The following is a 19,516-nucleotide window of genomic DNA, read 5'->3' as shown; positions in this document are numbered from 1 at the left end:
TCAAACTCTCAGACGTGGTATAATATAATGCTTCATAAAGCCATGCCATCGTGTCAAACTCTCAGACGTGATGTGATGTATTGCTTCATAAAGCCATGCCATCGTGTAAAACTCTCAGACGTGGTATAATATAATGCTTCATAAAGAAATGTCATCGTGTCAAACTCTCAGACATGGTAAAATATAATGCTTCATAAAGCCATGTCATCGTGTCAAACTCTCAGACCTGGTATAATATAATGCTTCATAAAGCCATGTCATCGTGACAAACTCTAAGACGTGGTATGATATAATGCTTCATAAAGCCATGAAATCGTGTCAAACTCTCAGACGTGATATGATGTAATGCTTCATAAAGCCATGTCATCGTGTCAAACTCTCAGACGTGGTATAATATAATTATTCATAAAGTCGTGTCATCGTGTCAAACTCTCAGACGTGATATGATGTAATGCTTCATAAAGCCATGTCATCGTGTCATACTCTCAGACATGGTATAATATAATGCTTCATAAAGCCATGCCATCGTGTCAAACTCTCAGACGTGATATGATGTAATGCTTCATAAAGCCACGTCATCGTGTCAAACTCTCAGACTTGGTATGATATACTGCTTCATAAAGCCATGTCATCGTGTCAAACTCTCAGACGTGGTATAATATAACGCTTCATAAAGCCATGTCATCCTGTCAGACACTCAGACGTGGTATGATATAATGCTTCATAAAGCCATGCCATCGTGTCAAACTCTCAGACGTGATATGATGTAATGCTTCATAAAGCCATGTCATCGTGTCAAACTCTCAGATATGGTATAATATAATGCTTCATAAAGCCATGTCATCGTGTCAAACTCTCAGACGTGGTGTACTATCATTCTTCATAAAGCCATGTCATCGTGTCAAACTCTCAGACGTAATCTGATGTAATGCTTCATAAGGCCATGTCATCGTGTCAAACTCTCAGACATGGTATAATATAATGCTTCATAAAGCCATGTCATCGTGTCAAACTCTCAGACATGGGATAATATAATGCTTCATAAAGCCACGTCATCGTGTCAAACTCTCAGACTTGGTATGATATAATGCTTCTTAAAGCCATGTCATCGTGTCAAACTCTCAGACGTGATATGATGTAATGCTTCATAAAGCCATGTCATCGTGTCAGACTCTTAGACATGGTATAATATAATGCCTCATAAAGCCATGCCATCGTGTCAAACTGTCAGACATGGTGTACTATCAATCTTCATAAAGCCATGTCATCGTGTCAAACTCTCAGACATGGTATAATATAATGCTTCATAAAGCCATGTCATCGTGTCAGACTCTCAGACGTGATATGATGTAATGCTTCATATAGCCATGTCATCGTGTCAAACTCTCAGACGTGATATGATGTAATGCTTCATAAAGCCATGCCATCGTGTGAAACTCTCAGACGTGGTATAATATAATGCTTCATAAAGCCATGTCATCGTGTCAGACTCTCAGACGTGATATGATGTAATGCTTTATATAGCCATGTCATCGTGTCAAACTCTCAGACGTGATATGATATAAAGCTTCATAAAGCCATCTCATCGTGTCAGACTCTCAGACGTGATCTGATGTAATGCTTCATAAAGCCATGTCATCGTGTCAAACTCTCAGACGTGGTATAATATAATGCTTCAAAAAGCCATGCCATCGTGTCAAACTCTCAGACGTGATAAGATGTTATGCTTCATAAAACCATGTCATCGTGTCAAACTCTCAGACGTGGTGTACTATCATTCTTCATAAAGCGATGTCATCGTGTCAAACTCTCAGACGTGGTATAATATAACGCTTCATAAAGCCATGTCATCCTGTCAGACACTCAGACGTGGTATGATATAATGCTTCATAAAGCCATGCCATCGTGTCAAACTCTCAGACGTGATATGATGTAATGCTTCATAAAGACATGCCATCGTGTCAAACTCTCAGACATGGTATAATATAATGCTTCATAAAGCCATGTCATCGTGTCAAACTCTCAGACATGGTATAATATAATGCTTCATAAAGCCATGTCATCGTGTCAGACTCTCAGACGTGGTATGATATAATGCTTCATAAAGCCATGCCATCGTGTCAAACTCTCAGACGTGATATGATGTAATGCTTCATAAAGCCATGCCATCGTGTCAAACTCTCAGACATGGTATAATATAATGCTTCATAAAGCCATGTCATCGTGTCAAACTCTCAGACATGGTATAATATAATGCTTAATAAAGCCATGTCATCGTGTCAAACTCTCAGACATGGGATAATATAATGCTTCATAAAGCCACGTCATCGTGTCAAACTCTCAGACTTGGTATGATATAATGCTTCTTAAAGCCATGTCATCGTGTCAAACTCTCAGACGTGATATGATGTAATGCTTCATAAAGCCATGTCATCGTGTCAGACTCTTAGACATGGTATAATATAATGCCTCATAAAGCCATGCCATCGTGTCAAACTGTCAAACGTGGTGTACTATCATTCTTCATAAAGACATGTCATCGTGTCAAACTCTCAGACATGGCATAATATAATGCTTCATAAAGCCATGTCATCGTGTCTGACTCTCAGACATGGTATAATATAATGCTTCATAAAGCCATGTCATCGTGTCAAACTCTCCGACGTGGTGTACTATCATTCTTCATAAAGCCATGTCATCGTGTCAAACTCTCCGACGTGGTATAATATAATGCTTCATAAAGACATGTTATCGTGTCAGACTCTCAGACGTGGTATGATATAATGCTTCATAAAGCCATGCCATCGTGTCAAACACTCAGACGTGATATGATGTAATGCTTCATAAAGCCATGCCATCGTGTGAAACTCTCAGACATGGTATAATATAATGCTTCATAAAGCCATCTCATTGTGTCAGACTCTCAGACGTGATCTGATGTAATGCTTCATAAAGCCATGTCATCGTGTCAAACTCTCAGACGTGGTATAATATAATGCTTCATAAAGCCATGCCATCGTGTCAAACTCTAAGACGTGATAAGATGTTATGCTTCATAAAACCATGTCATCGTGTCAAACTCTCAGACATGTTATAATATAATTCTTCATAAAGCCATGTCATCGTGTCAAACTCTCAGACGTGGTGTACTATCATTCTTCATAAAGCCCTGTCATCGTGTCAAACTCTCAGACGTGGTATAATATAATGCTTCATAAAGCCATGTCATCCTGTCAGACTCTCAGACGTGATATGATGTAATGCTTCATAAAGTCATGTCATCCTGTCAAACTCTCAGACATTTTATAACATAATGCCTCATAAAGCCATGTCATCGTGTCAAACTCTCAGACGTGGTGTACTATCATTCTTCATAAATCCCTGTCATCGTGTCAAACTCTCAGACGTGGTATAATATAATGCTTCATAAAGCCATGTCATCGTGTCAGACTCTCAGACGTGGTATGATATAATGCTTCATAAAGCCATGCCATCGTGTCAGACTCTGAGACATGGTATAATATAATGCTTCATAAAGCCATGTCATCGTGTCAAACTCTCAGACGTGGTGTACTATCATTCTTCATAAAGCCATGTCATCGTGTCAAACTCTCAGACGTGGTATAATATAATACTTCATGAAGCCATGTCATCGTGTGAAACTCTCAGACGTGGTGTACTATCATTCTTCATAAAGCCATGTCATCGTGTCAAACTCTCAGACATGGTATAATATAATGCCTCATAAAGCCATGTCATCGTGTCAAACTCTCAGACGTGGTGTACTATCATTCTTCATAAAGCCATGTCATCGTGTCAAACTCTCAGACGTGGTATAATATAATGCTTCATAAAGCCATGTCATCGTGTCAGACTCTCAGACGTGGTATGATATAATGCTTCATAAAGCCATGCCATCGTGTCAAACTCTCAGACATGGTATAATATAATTCTTCATAAAGCCATGTCATCGTGTGAAACCCAGACGTGGTGTACTATCACTCTTCATAAAGCCATGTCATCGTGTCAGACTCTCAGACGTGGTATGATATAATGCTTCATAAAGCCATGCCATCGTGTCAAACTCTCAGACGTGATATGATGTAATGCTTCATAAAGCCATGCCATCGTGTCAAACTCTCAGACATGGTATAATATAATGCTTCATAAAGCCATGTCATCGTGTCAAACTCTCAGACGTGGTGTACTATCATTCTTCATAAAGCCATGCCATCGTTTCAAACTCTCAGACATGATATAATATAATGCTTCATAAAGCCACGTCATCGTGTCAAACTCTCAGACTTGGTATGATATAATGCTTCTTAAAGCCATGTCATCGTGTCAAACTCTCAGACGTAATCTGATGTAATGCTTCATAAGGCCATGTCATCGTGTCAAACTCTCAGACATGGTATAATATAATGCTTCATAAAGCCATGTCATCGTGTCAAACTCTCAGACATGGGATAATATAATGCTTCATAAAGCCACGTCATCGTGTCAAACTCTCAGACTTGGTATGATATAATGCTTCTTAAAGCCATGTCATCGTGTCAAACTCTCAGACGTTATATGATGTAATGCTTCATAAAGCCATGTCATCGTGTCAGACTCTTAGACATGGTATAATATAATGCCTCATAAAGCCATGCCATCGTGTCAAACTGTCAAACGTGGTGTACTATCATTCTTCATAAAGCCATGTGATCGTGTCAAACTCTCAGACATGGTATAATATAATGCTTCATAAAGCCATGTCATCGTGTCTGACTCTCAGACATGGTATAATATAATGCTTCATAAAGCCATGTCACAGTGTCAGACTCTCAGACGTGATATGATGTAATGCTTCATACAGCCATGTCATCGTGTCAAACTCTCAGACATGGTATAATATAATGCTTCATAAAGCCATGTCATCGTGTCAAACTCTCCGACGTGGTATAATATAATGCTTCATAAAGCCATGTCATCGTGTCAGACTCTCAGACGTGGTATGATATAATGCTTCATAAAGCCATGCCATCGTGTCAAACACTCAGACGTGATATGATGTAATGCTTCATAAAGCCATGCCATCGTGTGAAACTCTCAGACATGGTATAATATAATGCTTCATAAAGCCATCTCATTGTGTCAGACTCTCAGACGTGATCTGATGTAATGCTTCATAAAGCCATGTCATCGTGTCAAACTCTCAGACGTGATAAGATGTTATGCTTCATAAAACCATGTCATCGTGTCAAACTCTCAGACATGTTATAATATAATTATTCATAAAGCCATGTCATCGTGTCAAACTCTCAGACGTGGTGTACTATCATTCATCATAAAGCCCTGTCATCGTGTCAAACTCTCAGACGTGGTATAATATAATGCTTCATAAAGCCATGCCATCGTGTCAAACTCTCAGACGTGATAAGATGTTATGCTTCATAAAACCATGTCATCGTGTCAAACTCTCAGACATGTTATAATATAATTATTCATAAAGCCATGTCATCGTGTCAAACTCTCAGACGTGGTGTACTATCATTCATCATAAAGCCCTGTCATCGTGTCAAACTCTCAGACGTGGTATAATATAATGCTTCATAAAGCCATGTCATCGTGTCAGACTCTCAGACGTGATATGATGTAATGCTTCATAAAGTCATGTCATCCTGTCAAACTCTCAGACATTTTATAACATAATGCCTCATAAAGCCATGTCATCGTGTCAAACTCTCAGACGTGGTGTACTATCATTCTTCATAAAGCCCTGTCATCGTGTCAAACTCTCAGACGTGGTATAATATAATGCTTCATAAAGCCATGTCATCGTGTCAGACTCTCAGACGTGGTATGATATAATGCTTCATAAAGCCATGCCATCGTGTCAGACTCTGAGACATGGTATAATATAATGCTTCATAAAGCCATGTCATCGTGTCAAACTCTCAGACGTGGTGTACTATCATTCATCATAAAGCCATGTCATCGTGTCAAACTCTCAGACGTGGTATAATATAATGCTTCATGAAGCCATGTCATCGTGTGAAACTCTCAGACGTGGTGTACTATCATTCTTCATAAAGCCATGTCATCGTGTCAAACTCTCAGACATGGTATAATATAATGCCTCATAAAGCCATGTCATCGTGTCAAACTCTCAGACGTGGTGTACTATCATTCTTCATAAAGCCATGTCATCGTGTCAAACTCTCAGACGTTGTATAACATAATGCTTCATAAAGCCATGTCATCGTGTCAGACTCTCAGACGTGGTATGAGAAAATGCTTCATAAAGCCATGACATCGTGTCAAACTCTCAGACATGGTATAATATAATTCTTCATAAATCCATGTCATCGTGTGAAACTCAGACGTGGTGTACTATCACTCTTCATAAAGCCATGTCATCGTGTCAAACTCTCAGACATGGTATAATATAATGCCTCATAAAGCCATGTCATCGTGTCAAACTCTCAGACGTGGTGTACTATCATTCTTCATAAAGCCATGTCATCGTGTCAAACTCTCAAACGTGGTATGATATAATGCTTCATAAAGCCATGCCATCGTGTCAAACTCTCAGACATGGTATAATATAATTCTTCATAAAGCCATGTCATCGGGTGAAACTCTCAGACATGGTATAATATAATTCTTCATAAAGCCATGTCATCGTGTGAAACTCTCAGACGTGGTGTACTATCACTCTTCATAAAGCCATGTCATCGTGTCAAACTCTCAGACATGGTATAATATAATGCCTCATAAAGCCATGTCATCGTGTCAAACTCTCAGACGTGGTGTACTATCATTCTTCGTAAAGCCATGTCATCGTGTCAAACTCTCAGACATGGTATAATATAATGCCTCATAAAGCCATGTCATCGTGTCAAACTCTCAGACGTGGTGTACTATCATTCTTCATAAAGCCATGTCATCGTGTCAAACTCTCAGACGTGGTATAATATAATTCTTCATAAAGCCATGTCATCGTGTCAGACTCTCAGACGTGGTATGATATAATGCTTCATAAAGCCATGTCATCGTGTCAAACTCTCAGACATGGTATAATATAATTCTTCATAAAGCCATGTCATCGTGTGAAACTCTCAGACGTGGTGTACTATCACTCTTCATAAAGCCATGTCATCGTGTCAAACTCTCAGACATGGTATAATATAATGCCTCATAAAGCCATGTCATCGTGTCAAACTCTCAGACGTGGTGTACTATCATTCTTCATAAAGCCATGTCATCGTGTCAAACTCTCAGACGTGGTATAATATAATGCTTCATAAAGCCATGTCATCGTGTGAGACTCTCAGACGTGGTATGATATAATGCTTCATAAAGCCATGCCATCGTGTGAAACTCTCAGACATGGTATAATATAATTCTTCATAAAGCCATGTCATCGTGTGAAACTCTCAGACGTGGTGTACTATCACTCTTCATAAAGCCATGTCATCGTGTCAAACTCTCAGGCATGGTATAATATAATGCCTCATAAAGCCATGTCATCGTGTCAAACTCTCAGACGTGGTGTACTATCATTCTTCATAAAGCCATGTCATCGTGTCAAACTCTCAGACGTGGTATAATATAATGCTTCATAAAGCCATGCCATCGTGTCAAACTCTCAGACATGGTATAATATAATGCTTCATAAAACCATGTCATCGTGTCAAACTCTCAGACATGGGATAATATAATGCTTCATAAAACCATGTCATCGTGTCAAACTCTCAGACATGGTATAATATAATTCTTCATAAAGCCATATCATCGTGTCAAACTCTCAGACGTGATATGATGTAATGCTTCATTAAGCCATGTCATCGTGTCAAACTCTCAGACGTGGTATAGTATAATGCTTCATAAAGCCATGTCATCGTGTCAAGCTCTCAGACATGATATGATGTAATGCTTCATAAAGCCATGTCATCGTGTCAAGCTCTCAGACGTGATACGATGTAATGCTACGTAAAGCCATGTCATCCTGTCAAACTCTCAGACGTGGTGTACTATAATTCTTCATAAAGCCATGTCATCGTTTCAAACTCTCAGACGTGGTATGATATAATGCTTCATAAAGCCATGTCATCGTGTCAAACTCTCAGACGTGGTATAATATAATGCTTCATAAAGCCATGTCATCGTGTGGGACTCTCAGACGTGGTATGATATAATGCTTCATAAAGCCATGCCATCGTGTGAAACTCTCAGACATGGTATAATATAATTCTTCATAAAGCCATGTCATCGTGTGAAACTCTCAGACGTGGTGTACTATCACTCTTCATAAAGCCATGTCATCGTGTCAAACTCTCAGACATGGTATAATATAATGCCTCATAAAGCCATGTCATCGTGTCAAACTCTCAGACGTGGTGTACTATCATTCTTCATAAAGCCATGTCATCGTGTCAAACTCTCAGACGTGGTATAATATAATGCTTCATAAAGCCATGCCATCGTGTCAAACTCTCAGACATGGTATAATATAATGCTTCATAAAACCATGTCATCGTGTCAAACTCTCAGACATGGGATAATATAATGCTTCATAAAACCATGTCATCGTGTCAAACTCTCAGACATGGTATAATATAATTCGTCATAAAGCCATATCATCGTGTCAAACTCTCAGACGTGATATGATGTAATGCTTCATTAAGCCATGTCATCGTGTCAAACTCTCAGACGTGGTATAGTATAATGCTTCATAAAGCCATGTCATCGTGTCAAGCTCTCAGACATGATATGATGTAATGCTTCATAAAGCCATGTCATCGTGTCAAGCTCTCAGACGTGATACGATGTAATGCTACGTAAAGCCATGTCATCCTGTCAAACTCTCAGACGTGGTGTACTATAATTCTTCATAAAGCCATGTCATCGTTTCAAACTCTCAGACGTGGTATGATATAATGCTTCATAAAGCCATGTCATCGTGTCAAACTCTCAGACGTGGTATAATATAATGCTTCATAAAGCCATGTCATCGTGTGAGACTCTCAGACGTGGTATGATATAATGCTTCATAAAGCCATGCCATCGTGTGAAACTCTCAGACATGGTATAATATAATTCTTCATAAAGCCATGTCATCGTGTGAAACTCTCAGACGTGGTGTACTATCACTCTTCATAAAGCCATGTCATCGTGTCAAACTCTCAGACATGGTATAATATAATGCCTCATAAAGCCATGTCATCGTGTCAAACTCTCAGACGTGGTGTACTATCATTCTTCATAAAGCCATGTCATCGTGTCAAACTCTCAGACGTGGTATAATATAATGCTTCATAAAGCCATGCCATCGTGTCAAACTCTCAGACATGGTATAATATAATGCTTCATAAAACCATGTCATCGTGTCAAACTCTCAGACATGGGATAATATAATGCTTCATAAAACCATGTCATCGTGTCAAACTCTCAGACATGGTATAATATAATTCTTCATAAAGCCATATCATCGTGTCAAACTCTCAGACGTGATATGATGTAATGCTTCATTAAGCCATGTCATCGTGTCAAACTCTCAGACGTGGTATAGTATAATGCTTCATAAAGCCATGTCATCGTGTCAAGCTCTCAGACATGATATGATGTAATGCTTCATAAAGCCATGTAATCGTGTCAAGCTCTCAGACGTGATACGATGTAATGCTACGTAAAGCCATGTCATCCTGTCAAACTCTCAGACGTGGTGTACTATAATTCTTCATAAAGCCATGTCATCGTTTCAAACTCTCAGACGTGATATGATGTAATGCTTCATAAAACCATGTCATCGTGTCAAACTCTCAGACATGGTATAATATAACTCTTCATAAAGCCATGTCATCGTGTCAAACTCTCAGAGGTAATATGATGTAATGCTTCATAAAGCCATGTCATCGTGTCAAACTCTCAGACGTGGTATGATATAATGCTTCATAAAGTTATGCCATCGTGTCAAAGTCTCAGATGTGGTATAATATAATGCTTCATAAAGCCATGCCATCGTGTCAAACTCTCAGACATGGTATAATATAATGCTTCATAAAGCCATGTCATCGTGTCAAACTCTCAGACGTGATATGATGTAATGCTTCATAAAGCCATGTCATCGTGTCAAACTTTCAGACGTAATCTGATGTAATGCTTCATAAGGCCATGTCATCGTGTCAAACTCTCAGACATGGTATAATATAATGCTTCATAAAGCCATGTCATCGTGTCAAACTCTCAGACGTAATCTGATATAATGCTTCATAAGGCCATGTCCTCGTGTCAAACTCTCAGACATGGTATAATATAATGCTTCATAAAGCCATGTCATCGTGTCAAACTCTCAGACGTGATATGATGTAATGCTTCATAAAGCCATGTCATCGTGTCAAGCTCTCAGACATGATATGATGTAATGCTTCATAAAGCCATGTCATCGTGTCAAACTCTCAGACGTGGTATAATATAATGCTTCATAGAGCCATGTCATCGTGTCAAACTCTCAGACGTGATATGATGTAATGCTTCTTAAAACCATGTCATCGTGTCAAACTTTCAGACCTGATATGATGTAATGCTTTTTCTTACTGCCCTTCCATCTTGTCAACCTCCCAGCGTGTTATAATATAATAATTTTATTATTTAATGATTTTTCATATTGCAATCTAATCAAGTAAACGTTTCAAACGTGTGATAATGTAATGCTTTTTTTTAATACGATGCTATTTTGTAAAATAATGTTTTAAACAAGAACGCAAAGAATGACATTTGTAGACAAGATCAAAGTGAACGATGAACAATCTTCAGTACAAGAAATATTTACCTATAAATAATTTCCTTTTACCTGAACGTGACCTCGTTCAAATGAATGCTTTTCTTTATATCTATGTAGCATGTCTTAGGATATATTTATTCTTTCAATGACTGATTGAAGAATCTGACAACAAATGTAACATTAATTTTGAAATGCCTTTTGCTATATTTTTTAATCTGCTTTTGTGGATTTTTATACATGTTCTGAGCCTTAACTTCGGTTATACTACATGACGACTGAATGAAATATCATTGTGACCTATATCTGAAATTATAGACATCGTGTGATAAATATATGTTCCATTAGGAATCTATTACATTCCTTTGAATCACTTATTTAATCCCGTGCGCAAGTTGTTACTTTGTAAGGAGGTGCAATACAATGAAAAAGTGGAAGTAGACTCATCTCGAGTAGCTACTGATAGATTATTATTATTGTTCTTCTTCTTCTTTTTCTTCTTCTTCTTCTTAATTTTATTATTATTATTATTATTATTATTATTATTATTATTTCGATCCGATCTACTCTGAGATCGGTTGCAGTCGTCGGATAGTGTCATGTCGTCTGTAGTAAACTTTTTCATTTTCGGGGTGGTTTGACATTTATATAACTAGAATGTAAACAAATGACAAGATCAGTACAATCATTTATAAACGTAATGTAAAATACTAGATATATTCCTTACTTCAATGAAGACCCGCGGTGGCTAAATCGTTAGCGATCCAGAATCAATAATTATCGTATTCTGTTCACGAATATATTACATCGTTCCAGTCTATGGCTGTTACCATAGTGTATTTTAGGTTTCACGGGGTAGTTTCGTATTTTGACACCTTCTTATTTTATAAGGTAAAAGGCATGAAGCTAATTATCATGAGCCTAGCATTTATAAATTCACACAGAAGCTAAATCTGTAATGTGGTTTAGATTTACTTTGAGTTAGACTTGAAAATATGTTGGCTTGTTTGGTTACTGACTGTCACAGTTAGACCAGCATTGGTTTGGTTACTGACTGTTACAGTTAGACTAGCATTGGAGATGAAATGCGTAAATGGGCTGCAAATGAACAGTCTACTTGGCCTACGTATTTACGTATGTCTGCTACAGCGGTAAATATCTAAAAATCGAGATGGTTGAGGGGTGATGAAAAGTTTGCTAATTTGTTATAGTACTAGTGAACTTTGTTAATGCATAAGGCACATACTGATTCTTTTAGCTGCCTTGTCACAGGAAAATTTTCAAAACAGTTCTTTGCTGTCAAAAATGTATGTAAAAATAGGGATGGTGGCAGTGTTGGTTCAGTATAAAAGCCACCATGTTGTATCAGTAATTAACCTGATTGCCGCGTTCAAAATCTCGCATGCTTTCTATAAAGATCATTTGCTTGTTTTTATTTGTATCTTCAGTGAAAAAGTATTCTCATTTTTCTGCACTAGATTATTGTCGGATGAAAATTCGCCAGATAAACTGTCCTGTGAGACCTTAAGAACTGGTGTCATTTTTTTATGTCATGTCCAGTGTGATTCACTGTGCCATAACTCATTTCCTTATTACCTCCATGTCTTGAATTTGACATAGTTAGGTATTCCTAACACACACTTCATATAGGTTTGATAGCACTTAATCATAGTAGAAGGGAGTTAACTCAACACTGTTAGTGTTAACAGGTATTGCTTCTGATCCATTTTGCTAATGAACAACAAAAGCCTTATACATTTCATGCAAGGTGATTTAAGTGAAGTATTTCACCAACTTATTCAGTTTATCAATATTTTCAGTAAATACTTAATATATGTTTTTAAATTAAAGTAGGATTGCATTAATTTAATGTTTTTGCATACATATCTACTCATGATGAAATGTCTTTATATATTGATTTCATCTTTATTCCCCAGAAATTTAAGTTATAATGACCTATATATAAGAAGTTGAGGGTTTTCTTTTCTTCTAGGCCTCAAGGTAAACGGGAGCACACCTGCCCTTGTGATATTGCTAGCATGGATAAAGTCAATGATTTCCTATATAGTCAGTCGTACTAATTGTTGTGGAGCTTTCACAGGGACAAATGTACCTGCATCAGCTTCATTGGAGTGTTTGGTGAGTTATGTGAAATGGATGTCCCTTTTTACCATATGTTTTATCTCCTCCCCTTTTTTTACTTTGCATGATTTTCTGTTTACTTTACCTTTGATTATATTCAAGTTACAATAACTAGCAAAACAAACATCTCTAAATAGCAGCAGGTTCAGCAAAAATATGTCCTGGCCAGTGTGAAAATGATCCTAAGGTCACCGTCTTAGTGTTCTTAAAATGCATTATCGATAAATATTTTTTTAACAACAAACGGAATGAATCTGGGTATATAATTCCATTGTATAAGTTTCTAATCTGATGTGGTTCAGTTTAAAAAACTGGTCCATATATTTTATGTTACCTGATGAGTTGCCTCCCTTAGAGTGTACCTCAGATTTCTCTGTTCTGTATATATTTGACCTTCTTCATGAAATCAGTGAGAGAGTTCTGGTCAGTTTATATATGCTGTGCATCGTTCATATTTTGTTAAGTACTTAGCATACACATTTTGCAGTTATTTTACAAGAGAATCAACTTGGCTTTTTGTACATCTTTTATTCGCTACATTTTGAGATTTCATAAATAGCACTTTGTTTGCTGTTAGATATCATTGATATCACCAGATACCCAGATACTAACACTACAGGATATATTAGCTATGAAAAATGATGTCATCGACTTGTTATAAGGAAATTGAATGTTTAAGTGTGAAAAGTAAAATTAAAGTATGAAGTTGTCTCATAGCTATTGCTCTATATCATGGCTCTCGATCATCGACAACTGCCAAACATTATAGGAAACAGACGATTGTGAATTTTACTCATGTTGAGCTTGCATTTTATTCAGAATTGCCCAACGTTTTTAAACTGAAAAGAGTTTTCCCTAATCCGACTAGCATATACATTTTTGAGGTCTCACTGGATAGTTTCGTGTTTTGACACCTCCCTAATTTTTAAGGTAGAAGACATGAAGATAATTATCATAAGCCTAACATTTGTGAATTCACACATAAGCTAAATCTGTAATTTGGTTTAGATTTACTTTGAGTAAGGCTTGAAAATGTGTTGGTTTGTTTGGTGACTGCTTGTCACAGTTAGACTAGCATTGGAGATGAAATGCGTAAATGGGCTGCAAATGAACACTCTACTTGGCCTACGTATTTACGTATGTCTGCTACAGCGGTAAATATCTAAAAATCGAGATGGTTGAGGGGTGATGAAAAGTATGCTAATGTGTTAAAGTACTAGTGAACTTTATTCGTGCATAAGGCACATACTGATTATTTTAGCTGCCTTTCACAGGAAAATATTCAAAATAGTTCTTTGCTGTCAAAAATGAATGTAAAAATGAGGAGTTGGTTTCAGTGTTGGAACAGTATAAAAGCCACCAGTTGTATAAGGAATTAGCATGATTGCCGCAGTCAAAATCTCAGATGCATGCTTTCTACAAAAATCATTAGCTTATTTTTATTTGTATCTTCAGTGTAAAATTATTCTCATTTTTCTGAAGTGGATCATTGTCGGATGAAAATTCACCAGATAAACCGTCCAGTGAGACCTTAGCAAGGTACGCGACTCCAATTATCTCACCACTAAATAACATACTTGTGTTGCTGTGCCTTAAATTATCAAGCCAAACTAAATCTTTCAATGAATCATTAGACGAATTTAACTAAATAAAAATTGTGAGAACAATATTTTATTGCAAATTAGCGAGGTAGTGAATATAATAGTACTAAACATTTAGTGATGAAATTTACTGCAGCACCTGAATAATGGGAATTAAGAGGTCAGTGTTAGGACTAATCGGCCTGGTGTCACGAAAATGTGACAGGGTGGGACATCATGCTTCTTGTCTGGTGCATGATTCCCCATTGATTGACATCACTTTAAATTGCGACACTTGCGGACATCGTATCGATATGACTGAAAAATTGTTAAACCTACGTTAAAAATTCAAATCACACACATGTATGCATGTATGTATGTATGTATGTATGGAGTTATACATAATGTGCACGTGATTCTCTATTCTTTTTCTCGATATAGTTGAATCAAAGTAGAATAATAAGACGTTGTACAACTAGTAATCTTAACAGGACAACGGCATCTCATGAATAATGGCATAATAAATGCAGTTGCATCAGTAGACGATTTTACATGTTCTGACCAATAGAAATCATCACTATACTGCAGCGCCTGAAAAATGGGAATTAAGAGGTTAGTGTTCGGACTGGTCGGCCTGGTGACAGACTAGTGTGACTGGTTGGAACATCATGCTTCTTGTCTGCAATAAAATATTTTTCTCCCATGTTGTATTTAGTTAAACTCTGAAGATTTCCATTGGTCAGAACATAATTATGCGATTAGATCAAGTTGTTTTTATTCCTGTATAAACTGCACGGAGAACTAGGTTATACCTCAATGAATAGAGTCACATGCAAAGAAACTAATGCAAAAGCTGAATCGGAAGGAATGCACACTGCATGCATTTAAAACGGAATTAAAGCGGCGGGTTTATATTTTATTTAGAAAATTTAATTCAGTACTTTGAGAGAATCAAATAAGAAATCTTTTTAGTTTTGTTTCTGAAGATAAATAAATCCTTCTTTGATTAGCTTTGAAATTAAAACTGTGAAGCTCAGAATCTGATATGAAGAAAATTGGGGCTAGTCGCCACAAACGAATTTTGAAACCCTAGGTAAATGGATATAGGGATCTATAGGAGGGTGTTCAAAGACCAACATTATAACTATTAGATTCACAGTCCTACACTATAAGACCCCGACCTTGATAGTTACGATGGAGGGAGGGGGTAAACCCCAATACTCCCCCAATATAACTATCATGGTCGATGTATTATACTTTATTACTATTGGACCACCGTCACTATAACCGTTTACCAATATTCTTAATTTCATTTGCAAGTAGTCCCTGTCGGTAGCCTAAGCTAATAATTCACACGAAATTTGATTTAAGAAACGAAAATTGGTAACCCACCTATCTGGACAATATCGATTCGGCCACGTCACAATGAACTAACGAGAGCATCAAATGCAAATCATTCGTAAGTTAAACAAAGCAAAACATCATTTGTTTTGAACATTGAACTTCTACTCCGATCACATATGCCAATAAGGATAAAAGTTTAAGACCTTGCAGTGGTATTTTCAAAACTTTAGATCACATACTATTGCTAGAATTATTTGTTTAGTGTTGACGTAGCTATTGAACGCATATGCCCTCATCGAGAATTCATACGCTTTAGTAAAGCTCTAAAACCGATGGTAAAATAAACTAAAGATAAAAAGTAAAGAAAATTATAAAGAATTGCAATTATAAGACTTTATCTTATATCTTGGGTTAAACTTTCAGTTGCCGACTCAAACAGCTTCGGGCATCAATTGCTGCATGATTGGGCAACTGACAGTTTATACCACGATAAATACAGAAAAACAACATTAAGTTCTTAAATAATAACACTGGTAGTATTAATAGTTCAGATTAGTACGATGGTACTGGTAGTAGTAACAGTACGGAAGTAGGAGTAGCAGTATGATGGTAGCATTAGTACGGGTATCAGTAGTAGTTATTGTTGTTGTTGTTGTGGGGTGTAACGCCATTTTTCAACACACGATAGGCTATGCATGGCGGCCAGTATTAATGTTGGAGGAAGAACCCGGGAAAAACCCGGGAAGAACCACCGACCTAAGAGAAGCTACTGGCAAGCTTCCTCACATACCCACATTGGCCGAATCCTAGACTCGAACACACGCAGACAGAGATGAGATAGCAGTGATCCGTAACGGAGAGCGCTTTAGACCACTCGGCCGATCGGGGCCCCATTAGTAGTAGTAGTAGTAGTGGTATGTTTTGCAGTAGTAGTAGTATTAGTAGTAGTAGTAATAACATTACAGAAGTAGAAGTAGTACAGTAGTAGTAAAATTATTAACAATACAGAAATCGGAGTAGTACAGTAGTAATAAAGTTATTAATAGTACAGAAGTAGGAGTAGCACAAAGGTAGTATTAGAGAAGAAGTATTAGTATTAGTACTAGTAGTAATAGTGGTGGTAGTAGTAGTAGTAGCAGTAGTAGTATAAACAGTATAGACGGAGTAGCTATAAGGTAGTATTATTATAATTAGCATTACAGAAGAAGGACTTGTACAGTATTAGTACAATTATCAACAGTACAAAATTAATAGTAGCTGTACGGTAGTAGTAGTAGTAGTAGTAGTATAAAAAGTACAGGATTAGCTGCAATGTAGTAGTATTAGTGGTGATAGCAATAGTAGTAATTTTAGTAGTGGTGGTAGTAGTAGTAGTGGTCGTTGTGGTGTTCCTTACTGTACCTATAGTAATATAGCATAAATGGGCACATAAATCCCATTAGGTGGACTAGATAGACTAACATAAAAACCATGGAGATAGAATAATACAGAAAGAGCTTGGTATGTTTTTAACTAGACATATACATATAAGAATTTACTTAGGTAACTACCATCACACAACAATGCATGAATGCCAGCACAGGATATTACCGTCATTATTTTTGAACATATTCGTTTCCAAGATTTATTCTCTCTATCCGCCATAGTGATGATAAGATCAACCTGATGAAAAAGACATGCCTGTCGTAATTGAAGTCATTTCAATTTTCTTGAATATTCCAGTTTTTGCGTGCAAACGTCAATAACTTGCAAGATATGTTTACCTATTGATAATATAACTTGTTGTCATGCAATGCTTGATTGGTTTTGTATATAAAAACAGGACTTTGTTTGGAGAAGAGTACAATTATTATAGATAATACACTCTTTAACTTTAGGAAACAAGCTTTTTTAAAGATTACATGATATTATGTGAGTATCAGGCTGTTCTTTTTTTTTATTGCAAACGTGATTTCCTAATGAGTCAATGTCTAAATTTTGAAAGTATCTACCTACTATTTACAATTATAAATCATGAATTGCTGTTAAGTCATTATATGAACATGGAGTCACGTTTACCTGACTGAGAATGGTCTTCATTTACTCATATAGAGATGAATGATGAATAAACGCTTGTACAGTTGTATAGCAATTAATACATCAGTATTGAAAACCACCGCCTATTGACCTCTATAGTATTTATACTCACAAATAGCCTCCTCCACATTATTTACACCCGTGTATAACCTTTCCACTGACAGCATTTCCAACTACTACTATTCCCTTCACATCATTTTCACCCACCACTACCGCAATATATATATATATATATATATATATATATATATATATATATATATATATATTGGCAACACTGATGTACCCATCCACATTATTTGCATCTACTAACTCCAAATCTACAGTATTTCTGTCCGCCACTAAGTGTCAATGTACAGTATTTACACCCGTCACTTACTTCCTCTCAACAATACCTATACTCACTAGTAACTCCACATCTGCTGTATTTACACCCATCCCATATCTCCCCATCCACAGTATTTACACGGGCTAGTAAATCCCAACACATAAGCACACAATGTTTCGTCCAATCATGTATATAATAAGCTGATCTAAGAGGACACGGGTCCACTAAGATGACACGATAGCTAGATGACACAAGATCACTAAAATGACTAGACACCTTTAAGAGATATGCCACCTATAAAATGATGCAAAGAGACTACGATGACACGAAACCATTACGAGAGCACGATACCTCTAGGACGACACGACATTGCTAATGTTTCAAGGCCATTAAGATTACTAGAAACATCAAAGATGACTCACAATCAATGAAAAGACACAGGAAAAGTAAGATGACACGAGACCTCTTAGATGACACGAAATAAATGAAATGACTATATAACTTAAGGTTTATTAAATTTTAGGAATATGCATCACAGTGTACCATCTCGATCGAGCAATGGAAATGGTCAGTGCCTATCACTTTCTCTATGCAGTTTACTTCGTAATAATTCGTGGTGCACTGGATGAATTACATAACACACCTACTTCATTAACTACCTTCGCTGAACACTCATGCTCAATTGTCATGTAAAACCAATATAAAATATGTGCACATAGCGAATAATATTTCCTTATCATAAGCTCTGTATATACCTAATTTGTATGCGATTTGATTATGTATATATTTTGTTCACACGAAATGCTGATATCTCTAAAATAATGTATAACCTAAATATCAGTTATGAATACTACATGAATACGACTAGAATATTAATGTTTATATTTTGCAGTCAAGTCCTCATATCATCAGTGTGTTAGGCTGACAATTCACTTCGCTTGGAGTCATATAGGACTATACCATGGCCACAACAGGACACAACGCAGCCAGTTACAGTCTGGTTAATGTTGGGGTTTTGACACTAGAGGACAGTGAGTTATCTATAGGTTAACCATAAAATCAATTTGCTATTCAATAATCCATCAAAATATATGCGTTTGTCTTCTTTTTTCCGTTCGAAACTGAGATGGTGTGGATGCCATATTGAAACTTTGAAAATGTTGGTGCATTTATATGGCCTAGCGCTGTCTCTTATGCTACCTAAGGGCGAATATATTCATTGGAATATATCACTGAATATTTTCGTGCTATTGTGTTACCTAAAGTATAAAATACTCA

At 36.8% G+C, this 19,516-nt stretch overlaps 1 protein-coding gene across 2 annotated transcripts in view; it reads left to right on the top strand.

The window, feature by feature from the left end:
• The window catches only part of LOC149789554 (uncharacterized), a 99,991-nt gene that overhangs the window by 13,830 nt on the left and 66,645 nt on the right, over nucleotides 1-19,516 (top strand). For both annotated transcript variants that reach the window (XM_089971576.1, XM_089971577.1), the window contains 2 exons: nucleotides 12,762-12,907; nucleotides 19,131-19,269. In XM_089971576.1, coding sequence (XP_089827702.1) covers nucleotides 19,200-19,269 — 70 coding nt within the window. In that variant the 5' untranslated portion in view covers nucleotides 12,762-12,907; nucleotides 19,131-19,199. The remainder of the gene's footprint in view (nucleotides 1-12,761; nucleotides 12,908-19,130; nucleotides 19,270-19,516) is intronic.

Source organism: Sinohyriopsis cumingii, chromosome 10, assembly GCF_028554795.1.
Source record: "Sinohyriopsis cumingii isolate HCF-2022 chromosome 10, ASM2855479v2, whole genome shotgun sequence".
Taxonomy (NCBI): Eukaryota; Metazoa; Mollusca; class Bivalvia; order Unionida; family Unionidae; genus Sinohyriopsis; species Sinohyriopsis cumingii.
Note: the sequence above shows the minus strand (reverse complement) of the source record. Positions and strands in the feature narration are given on the sequence as shown.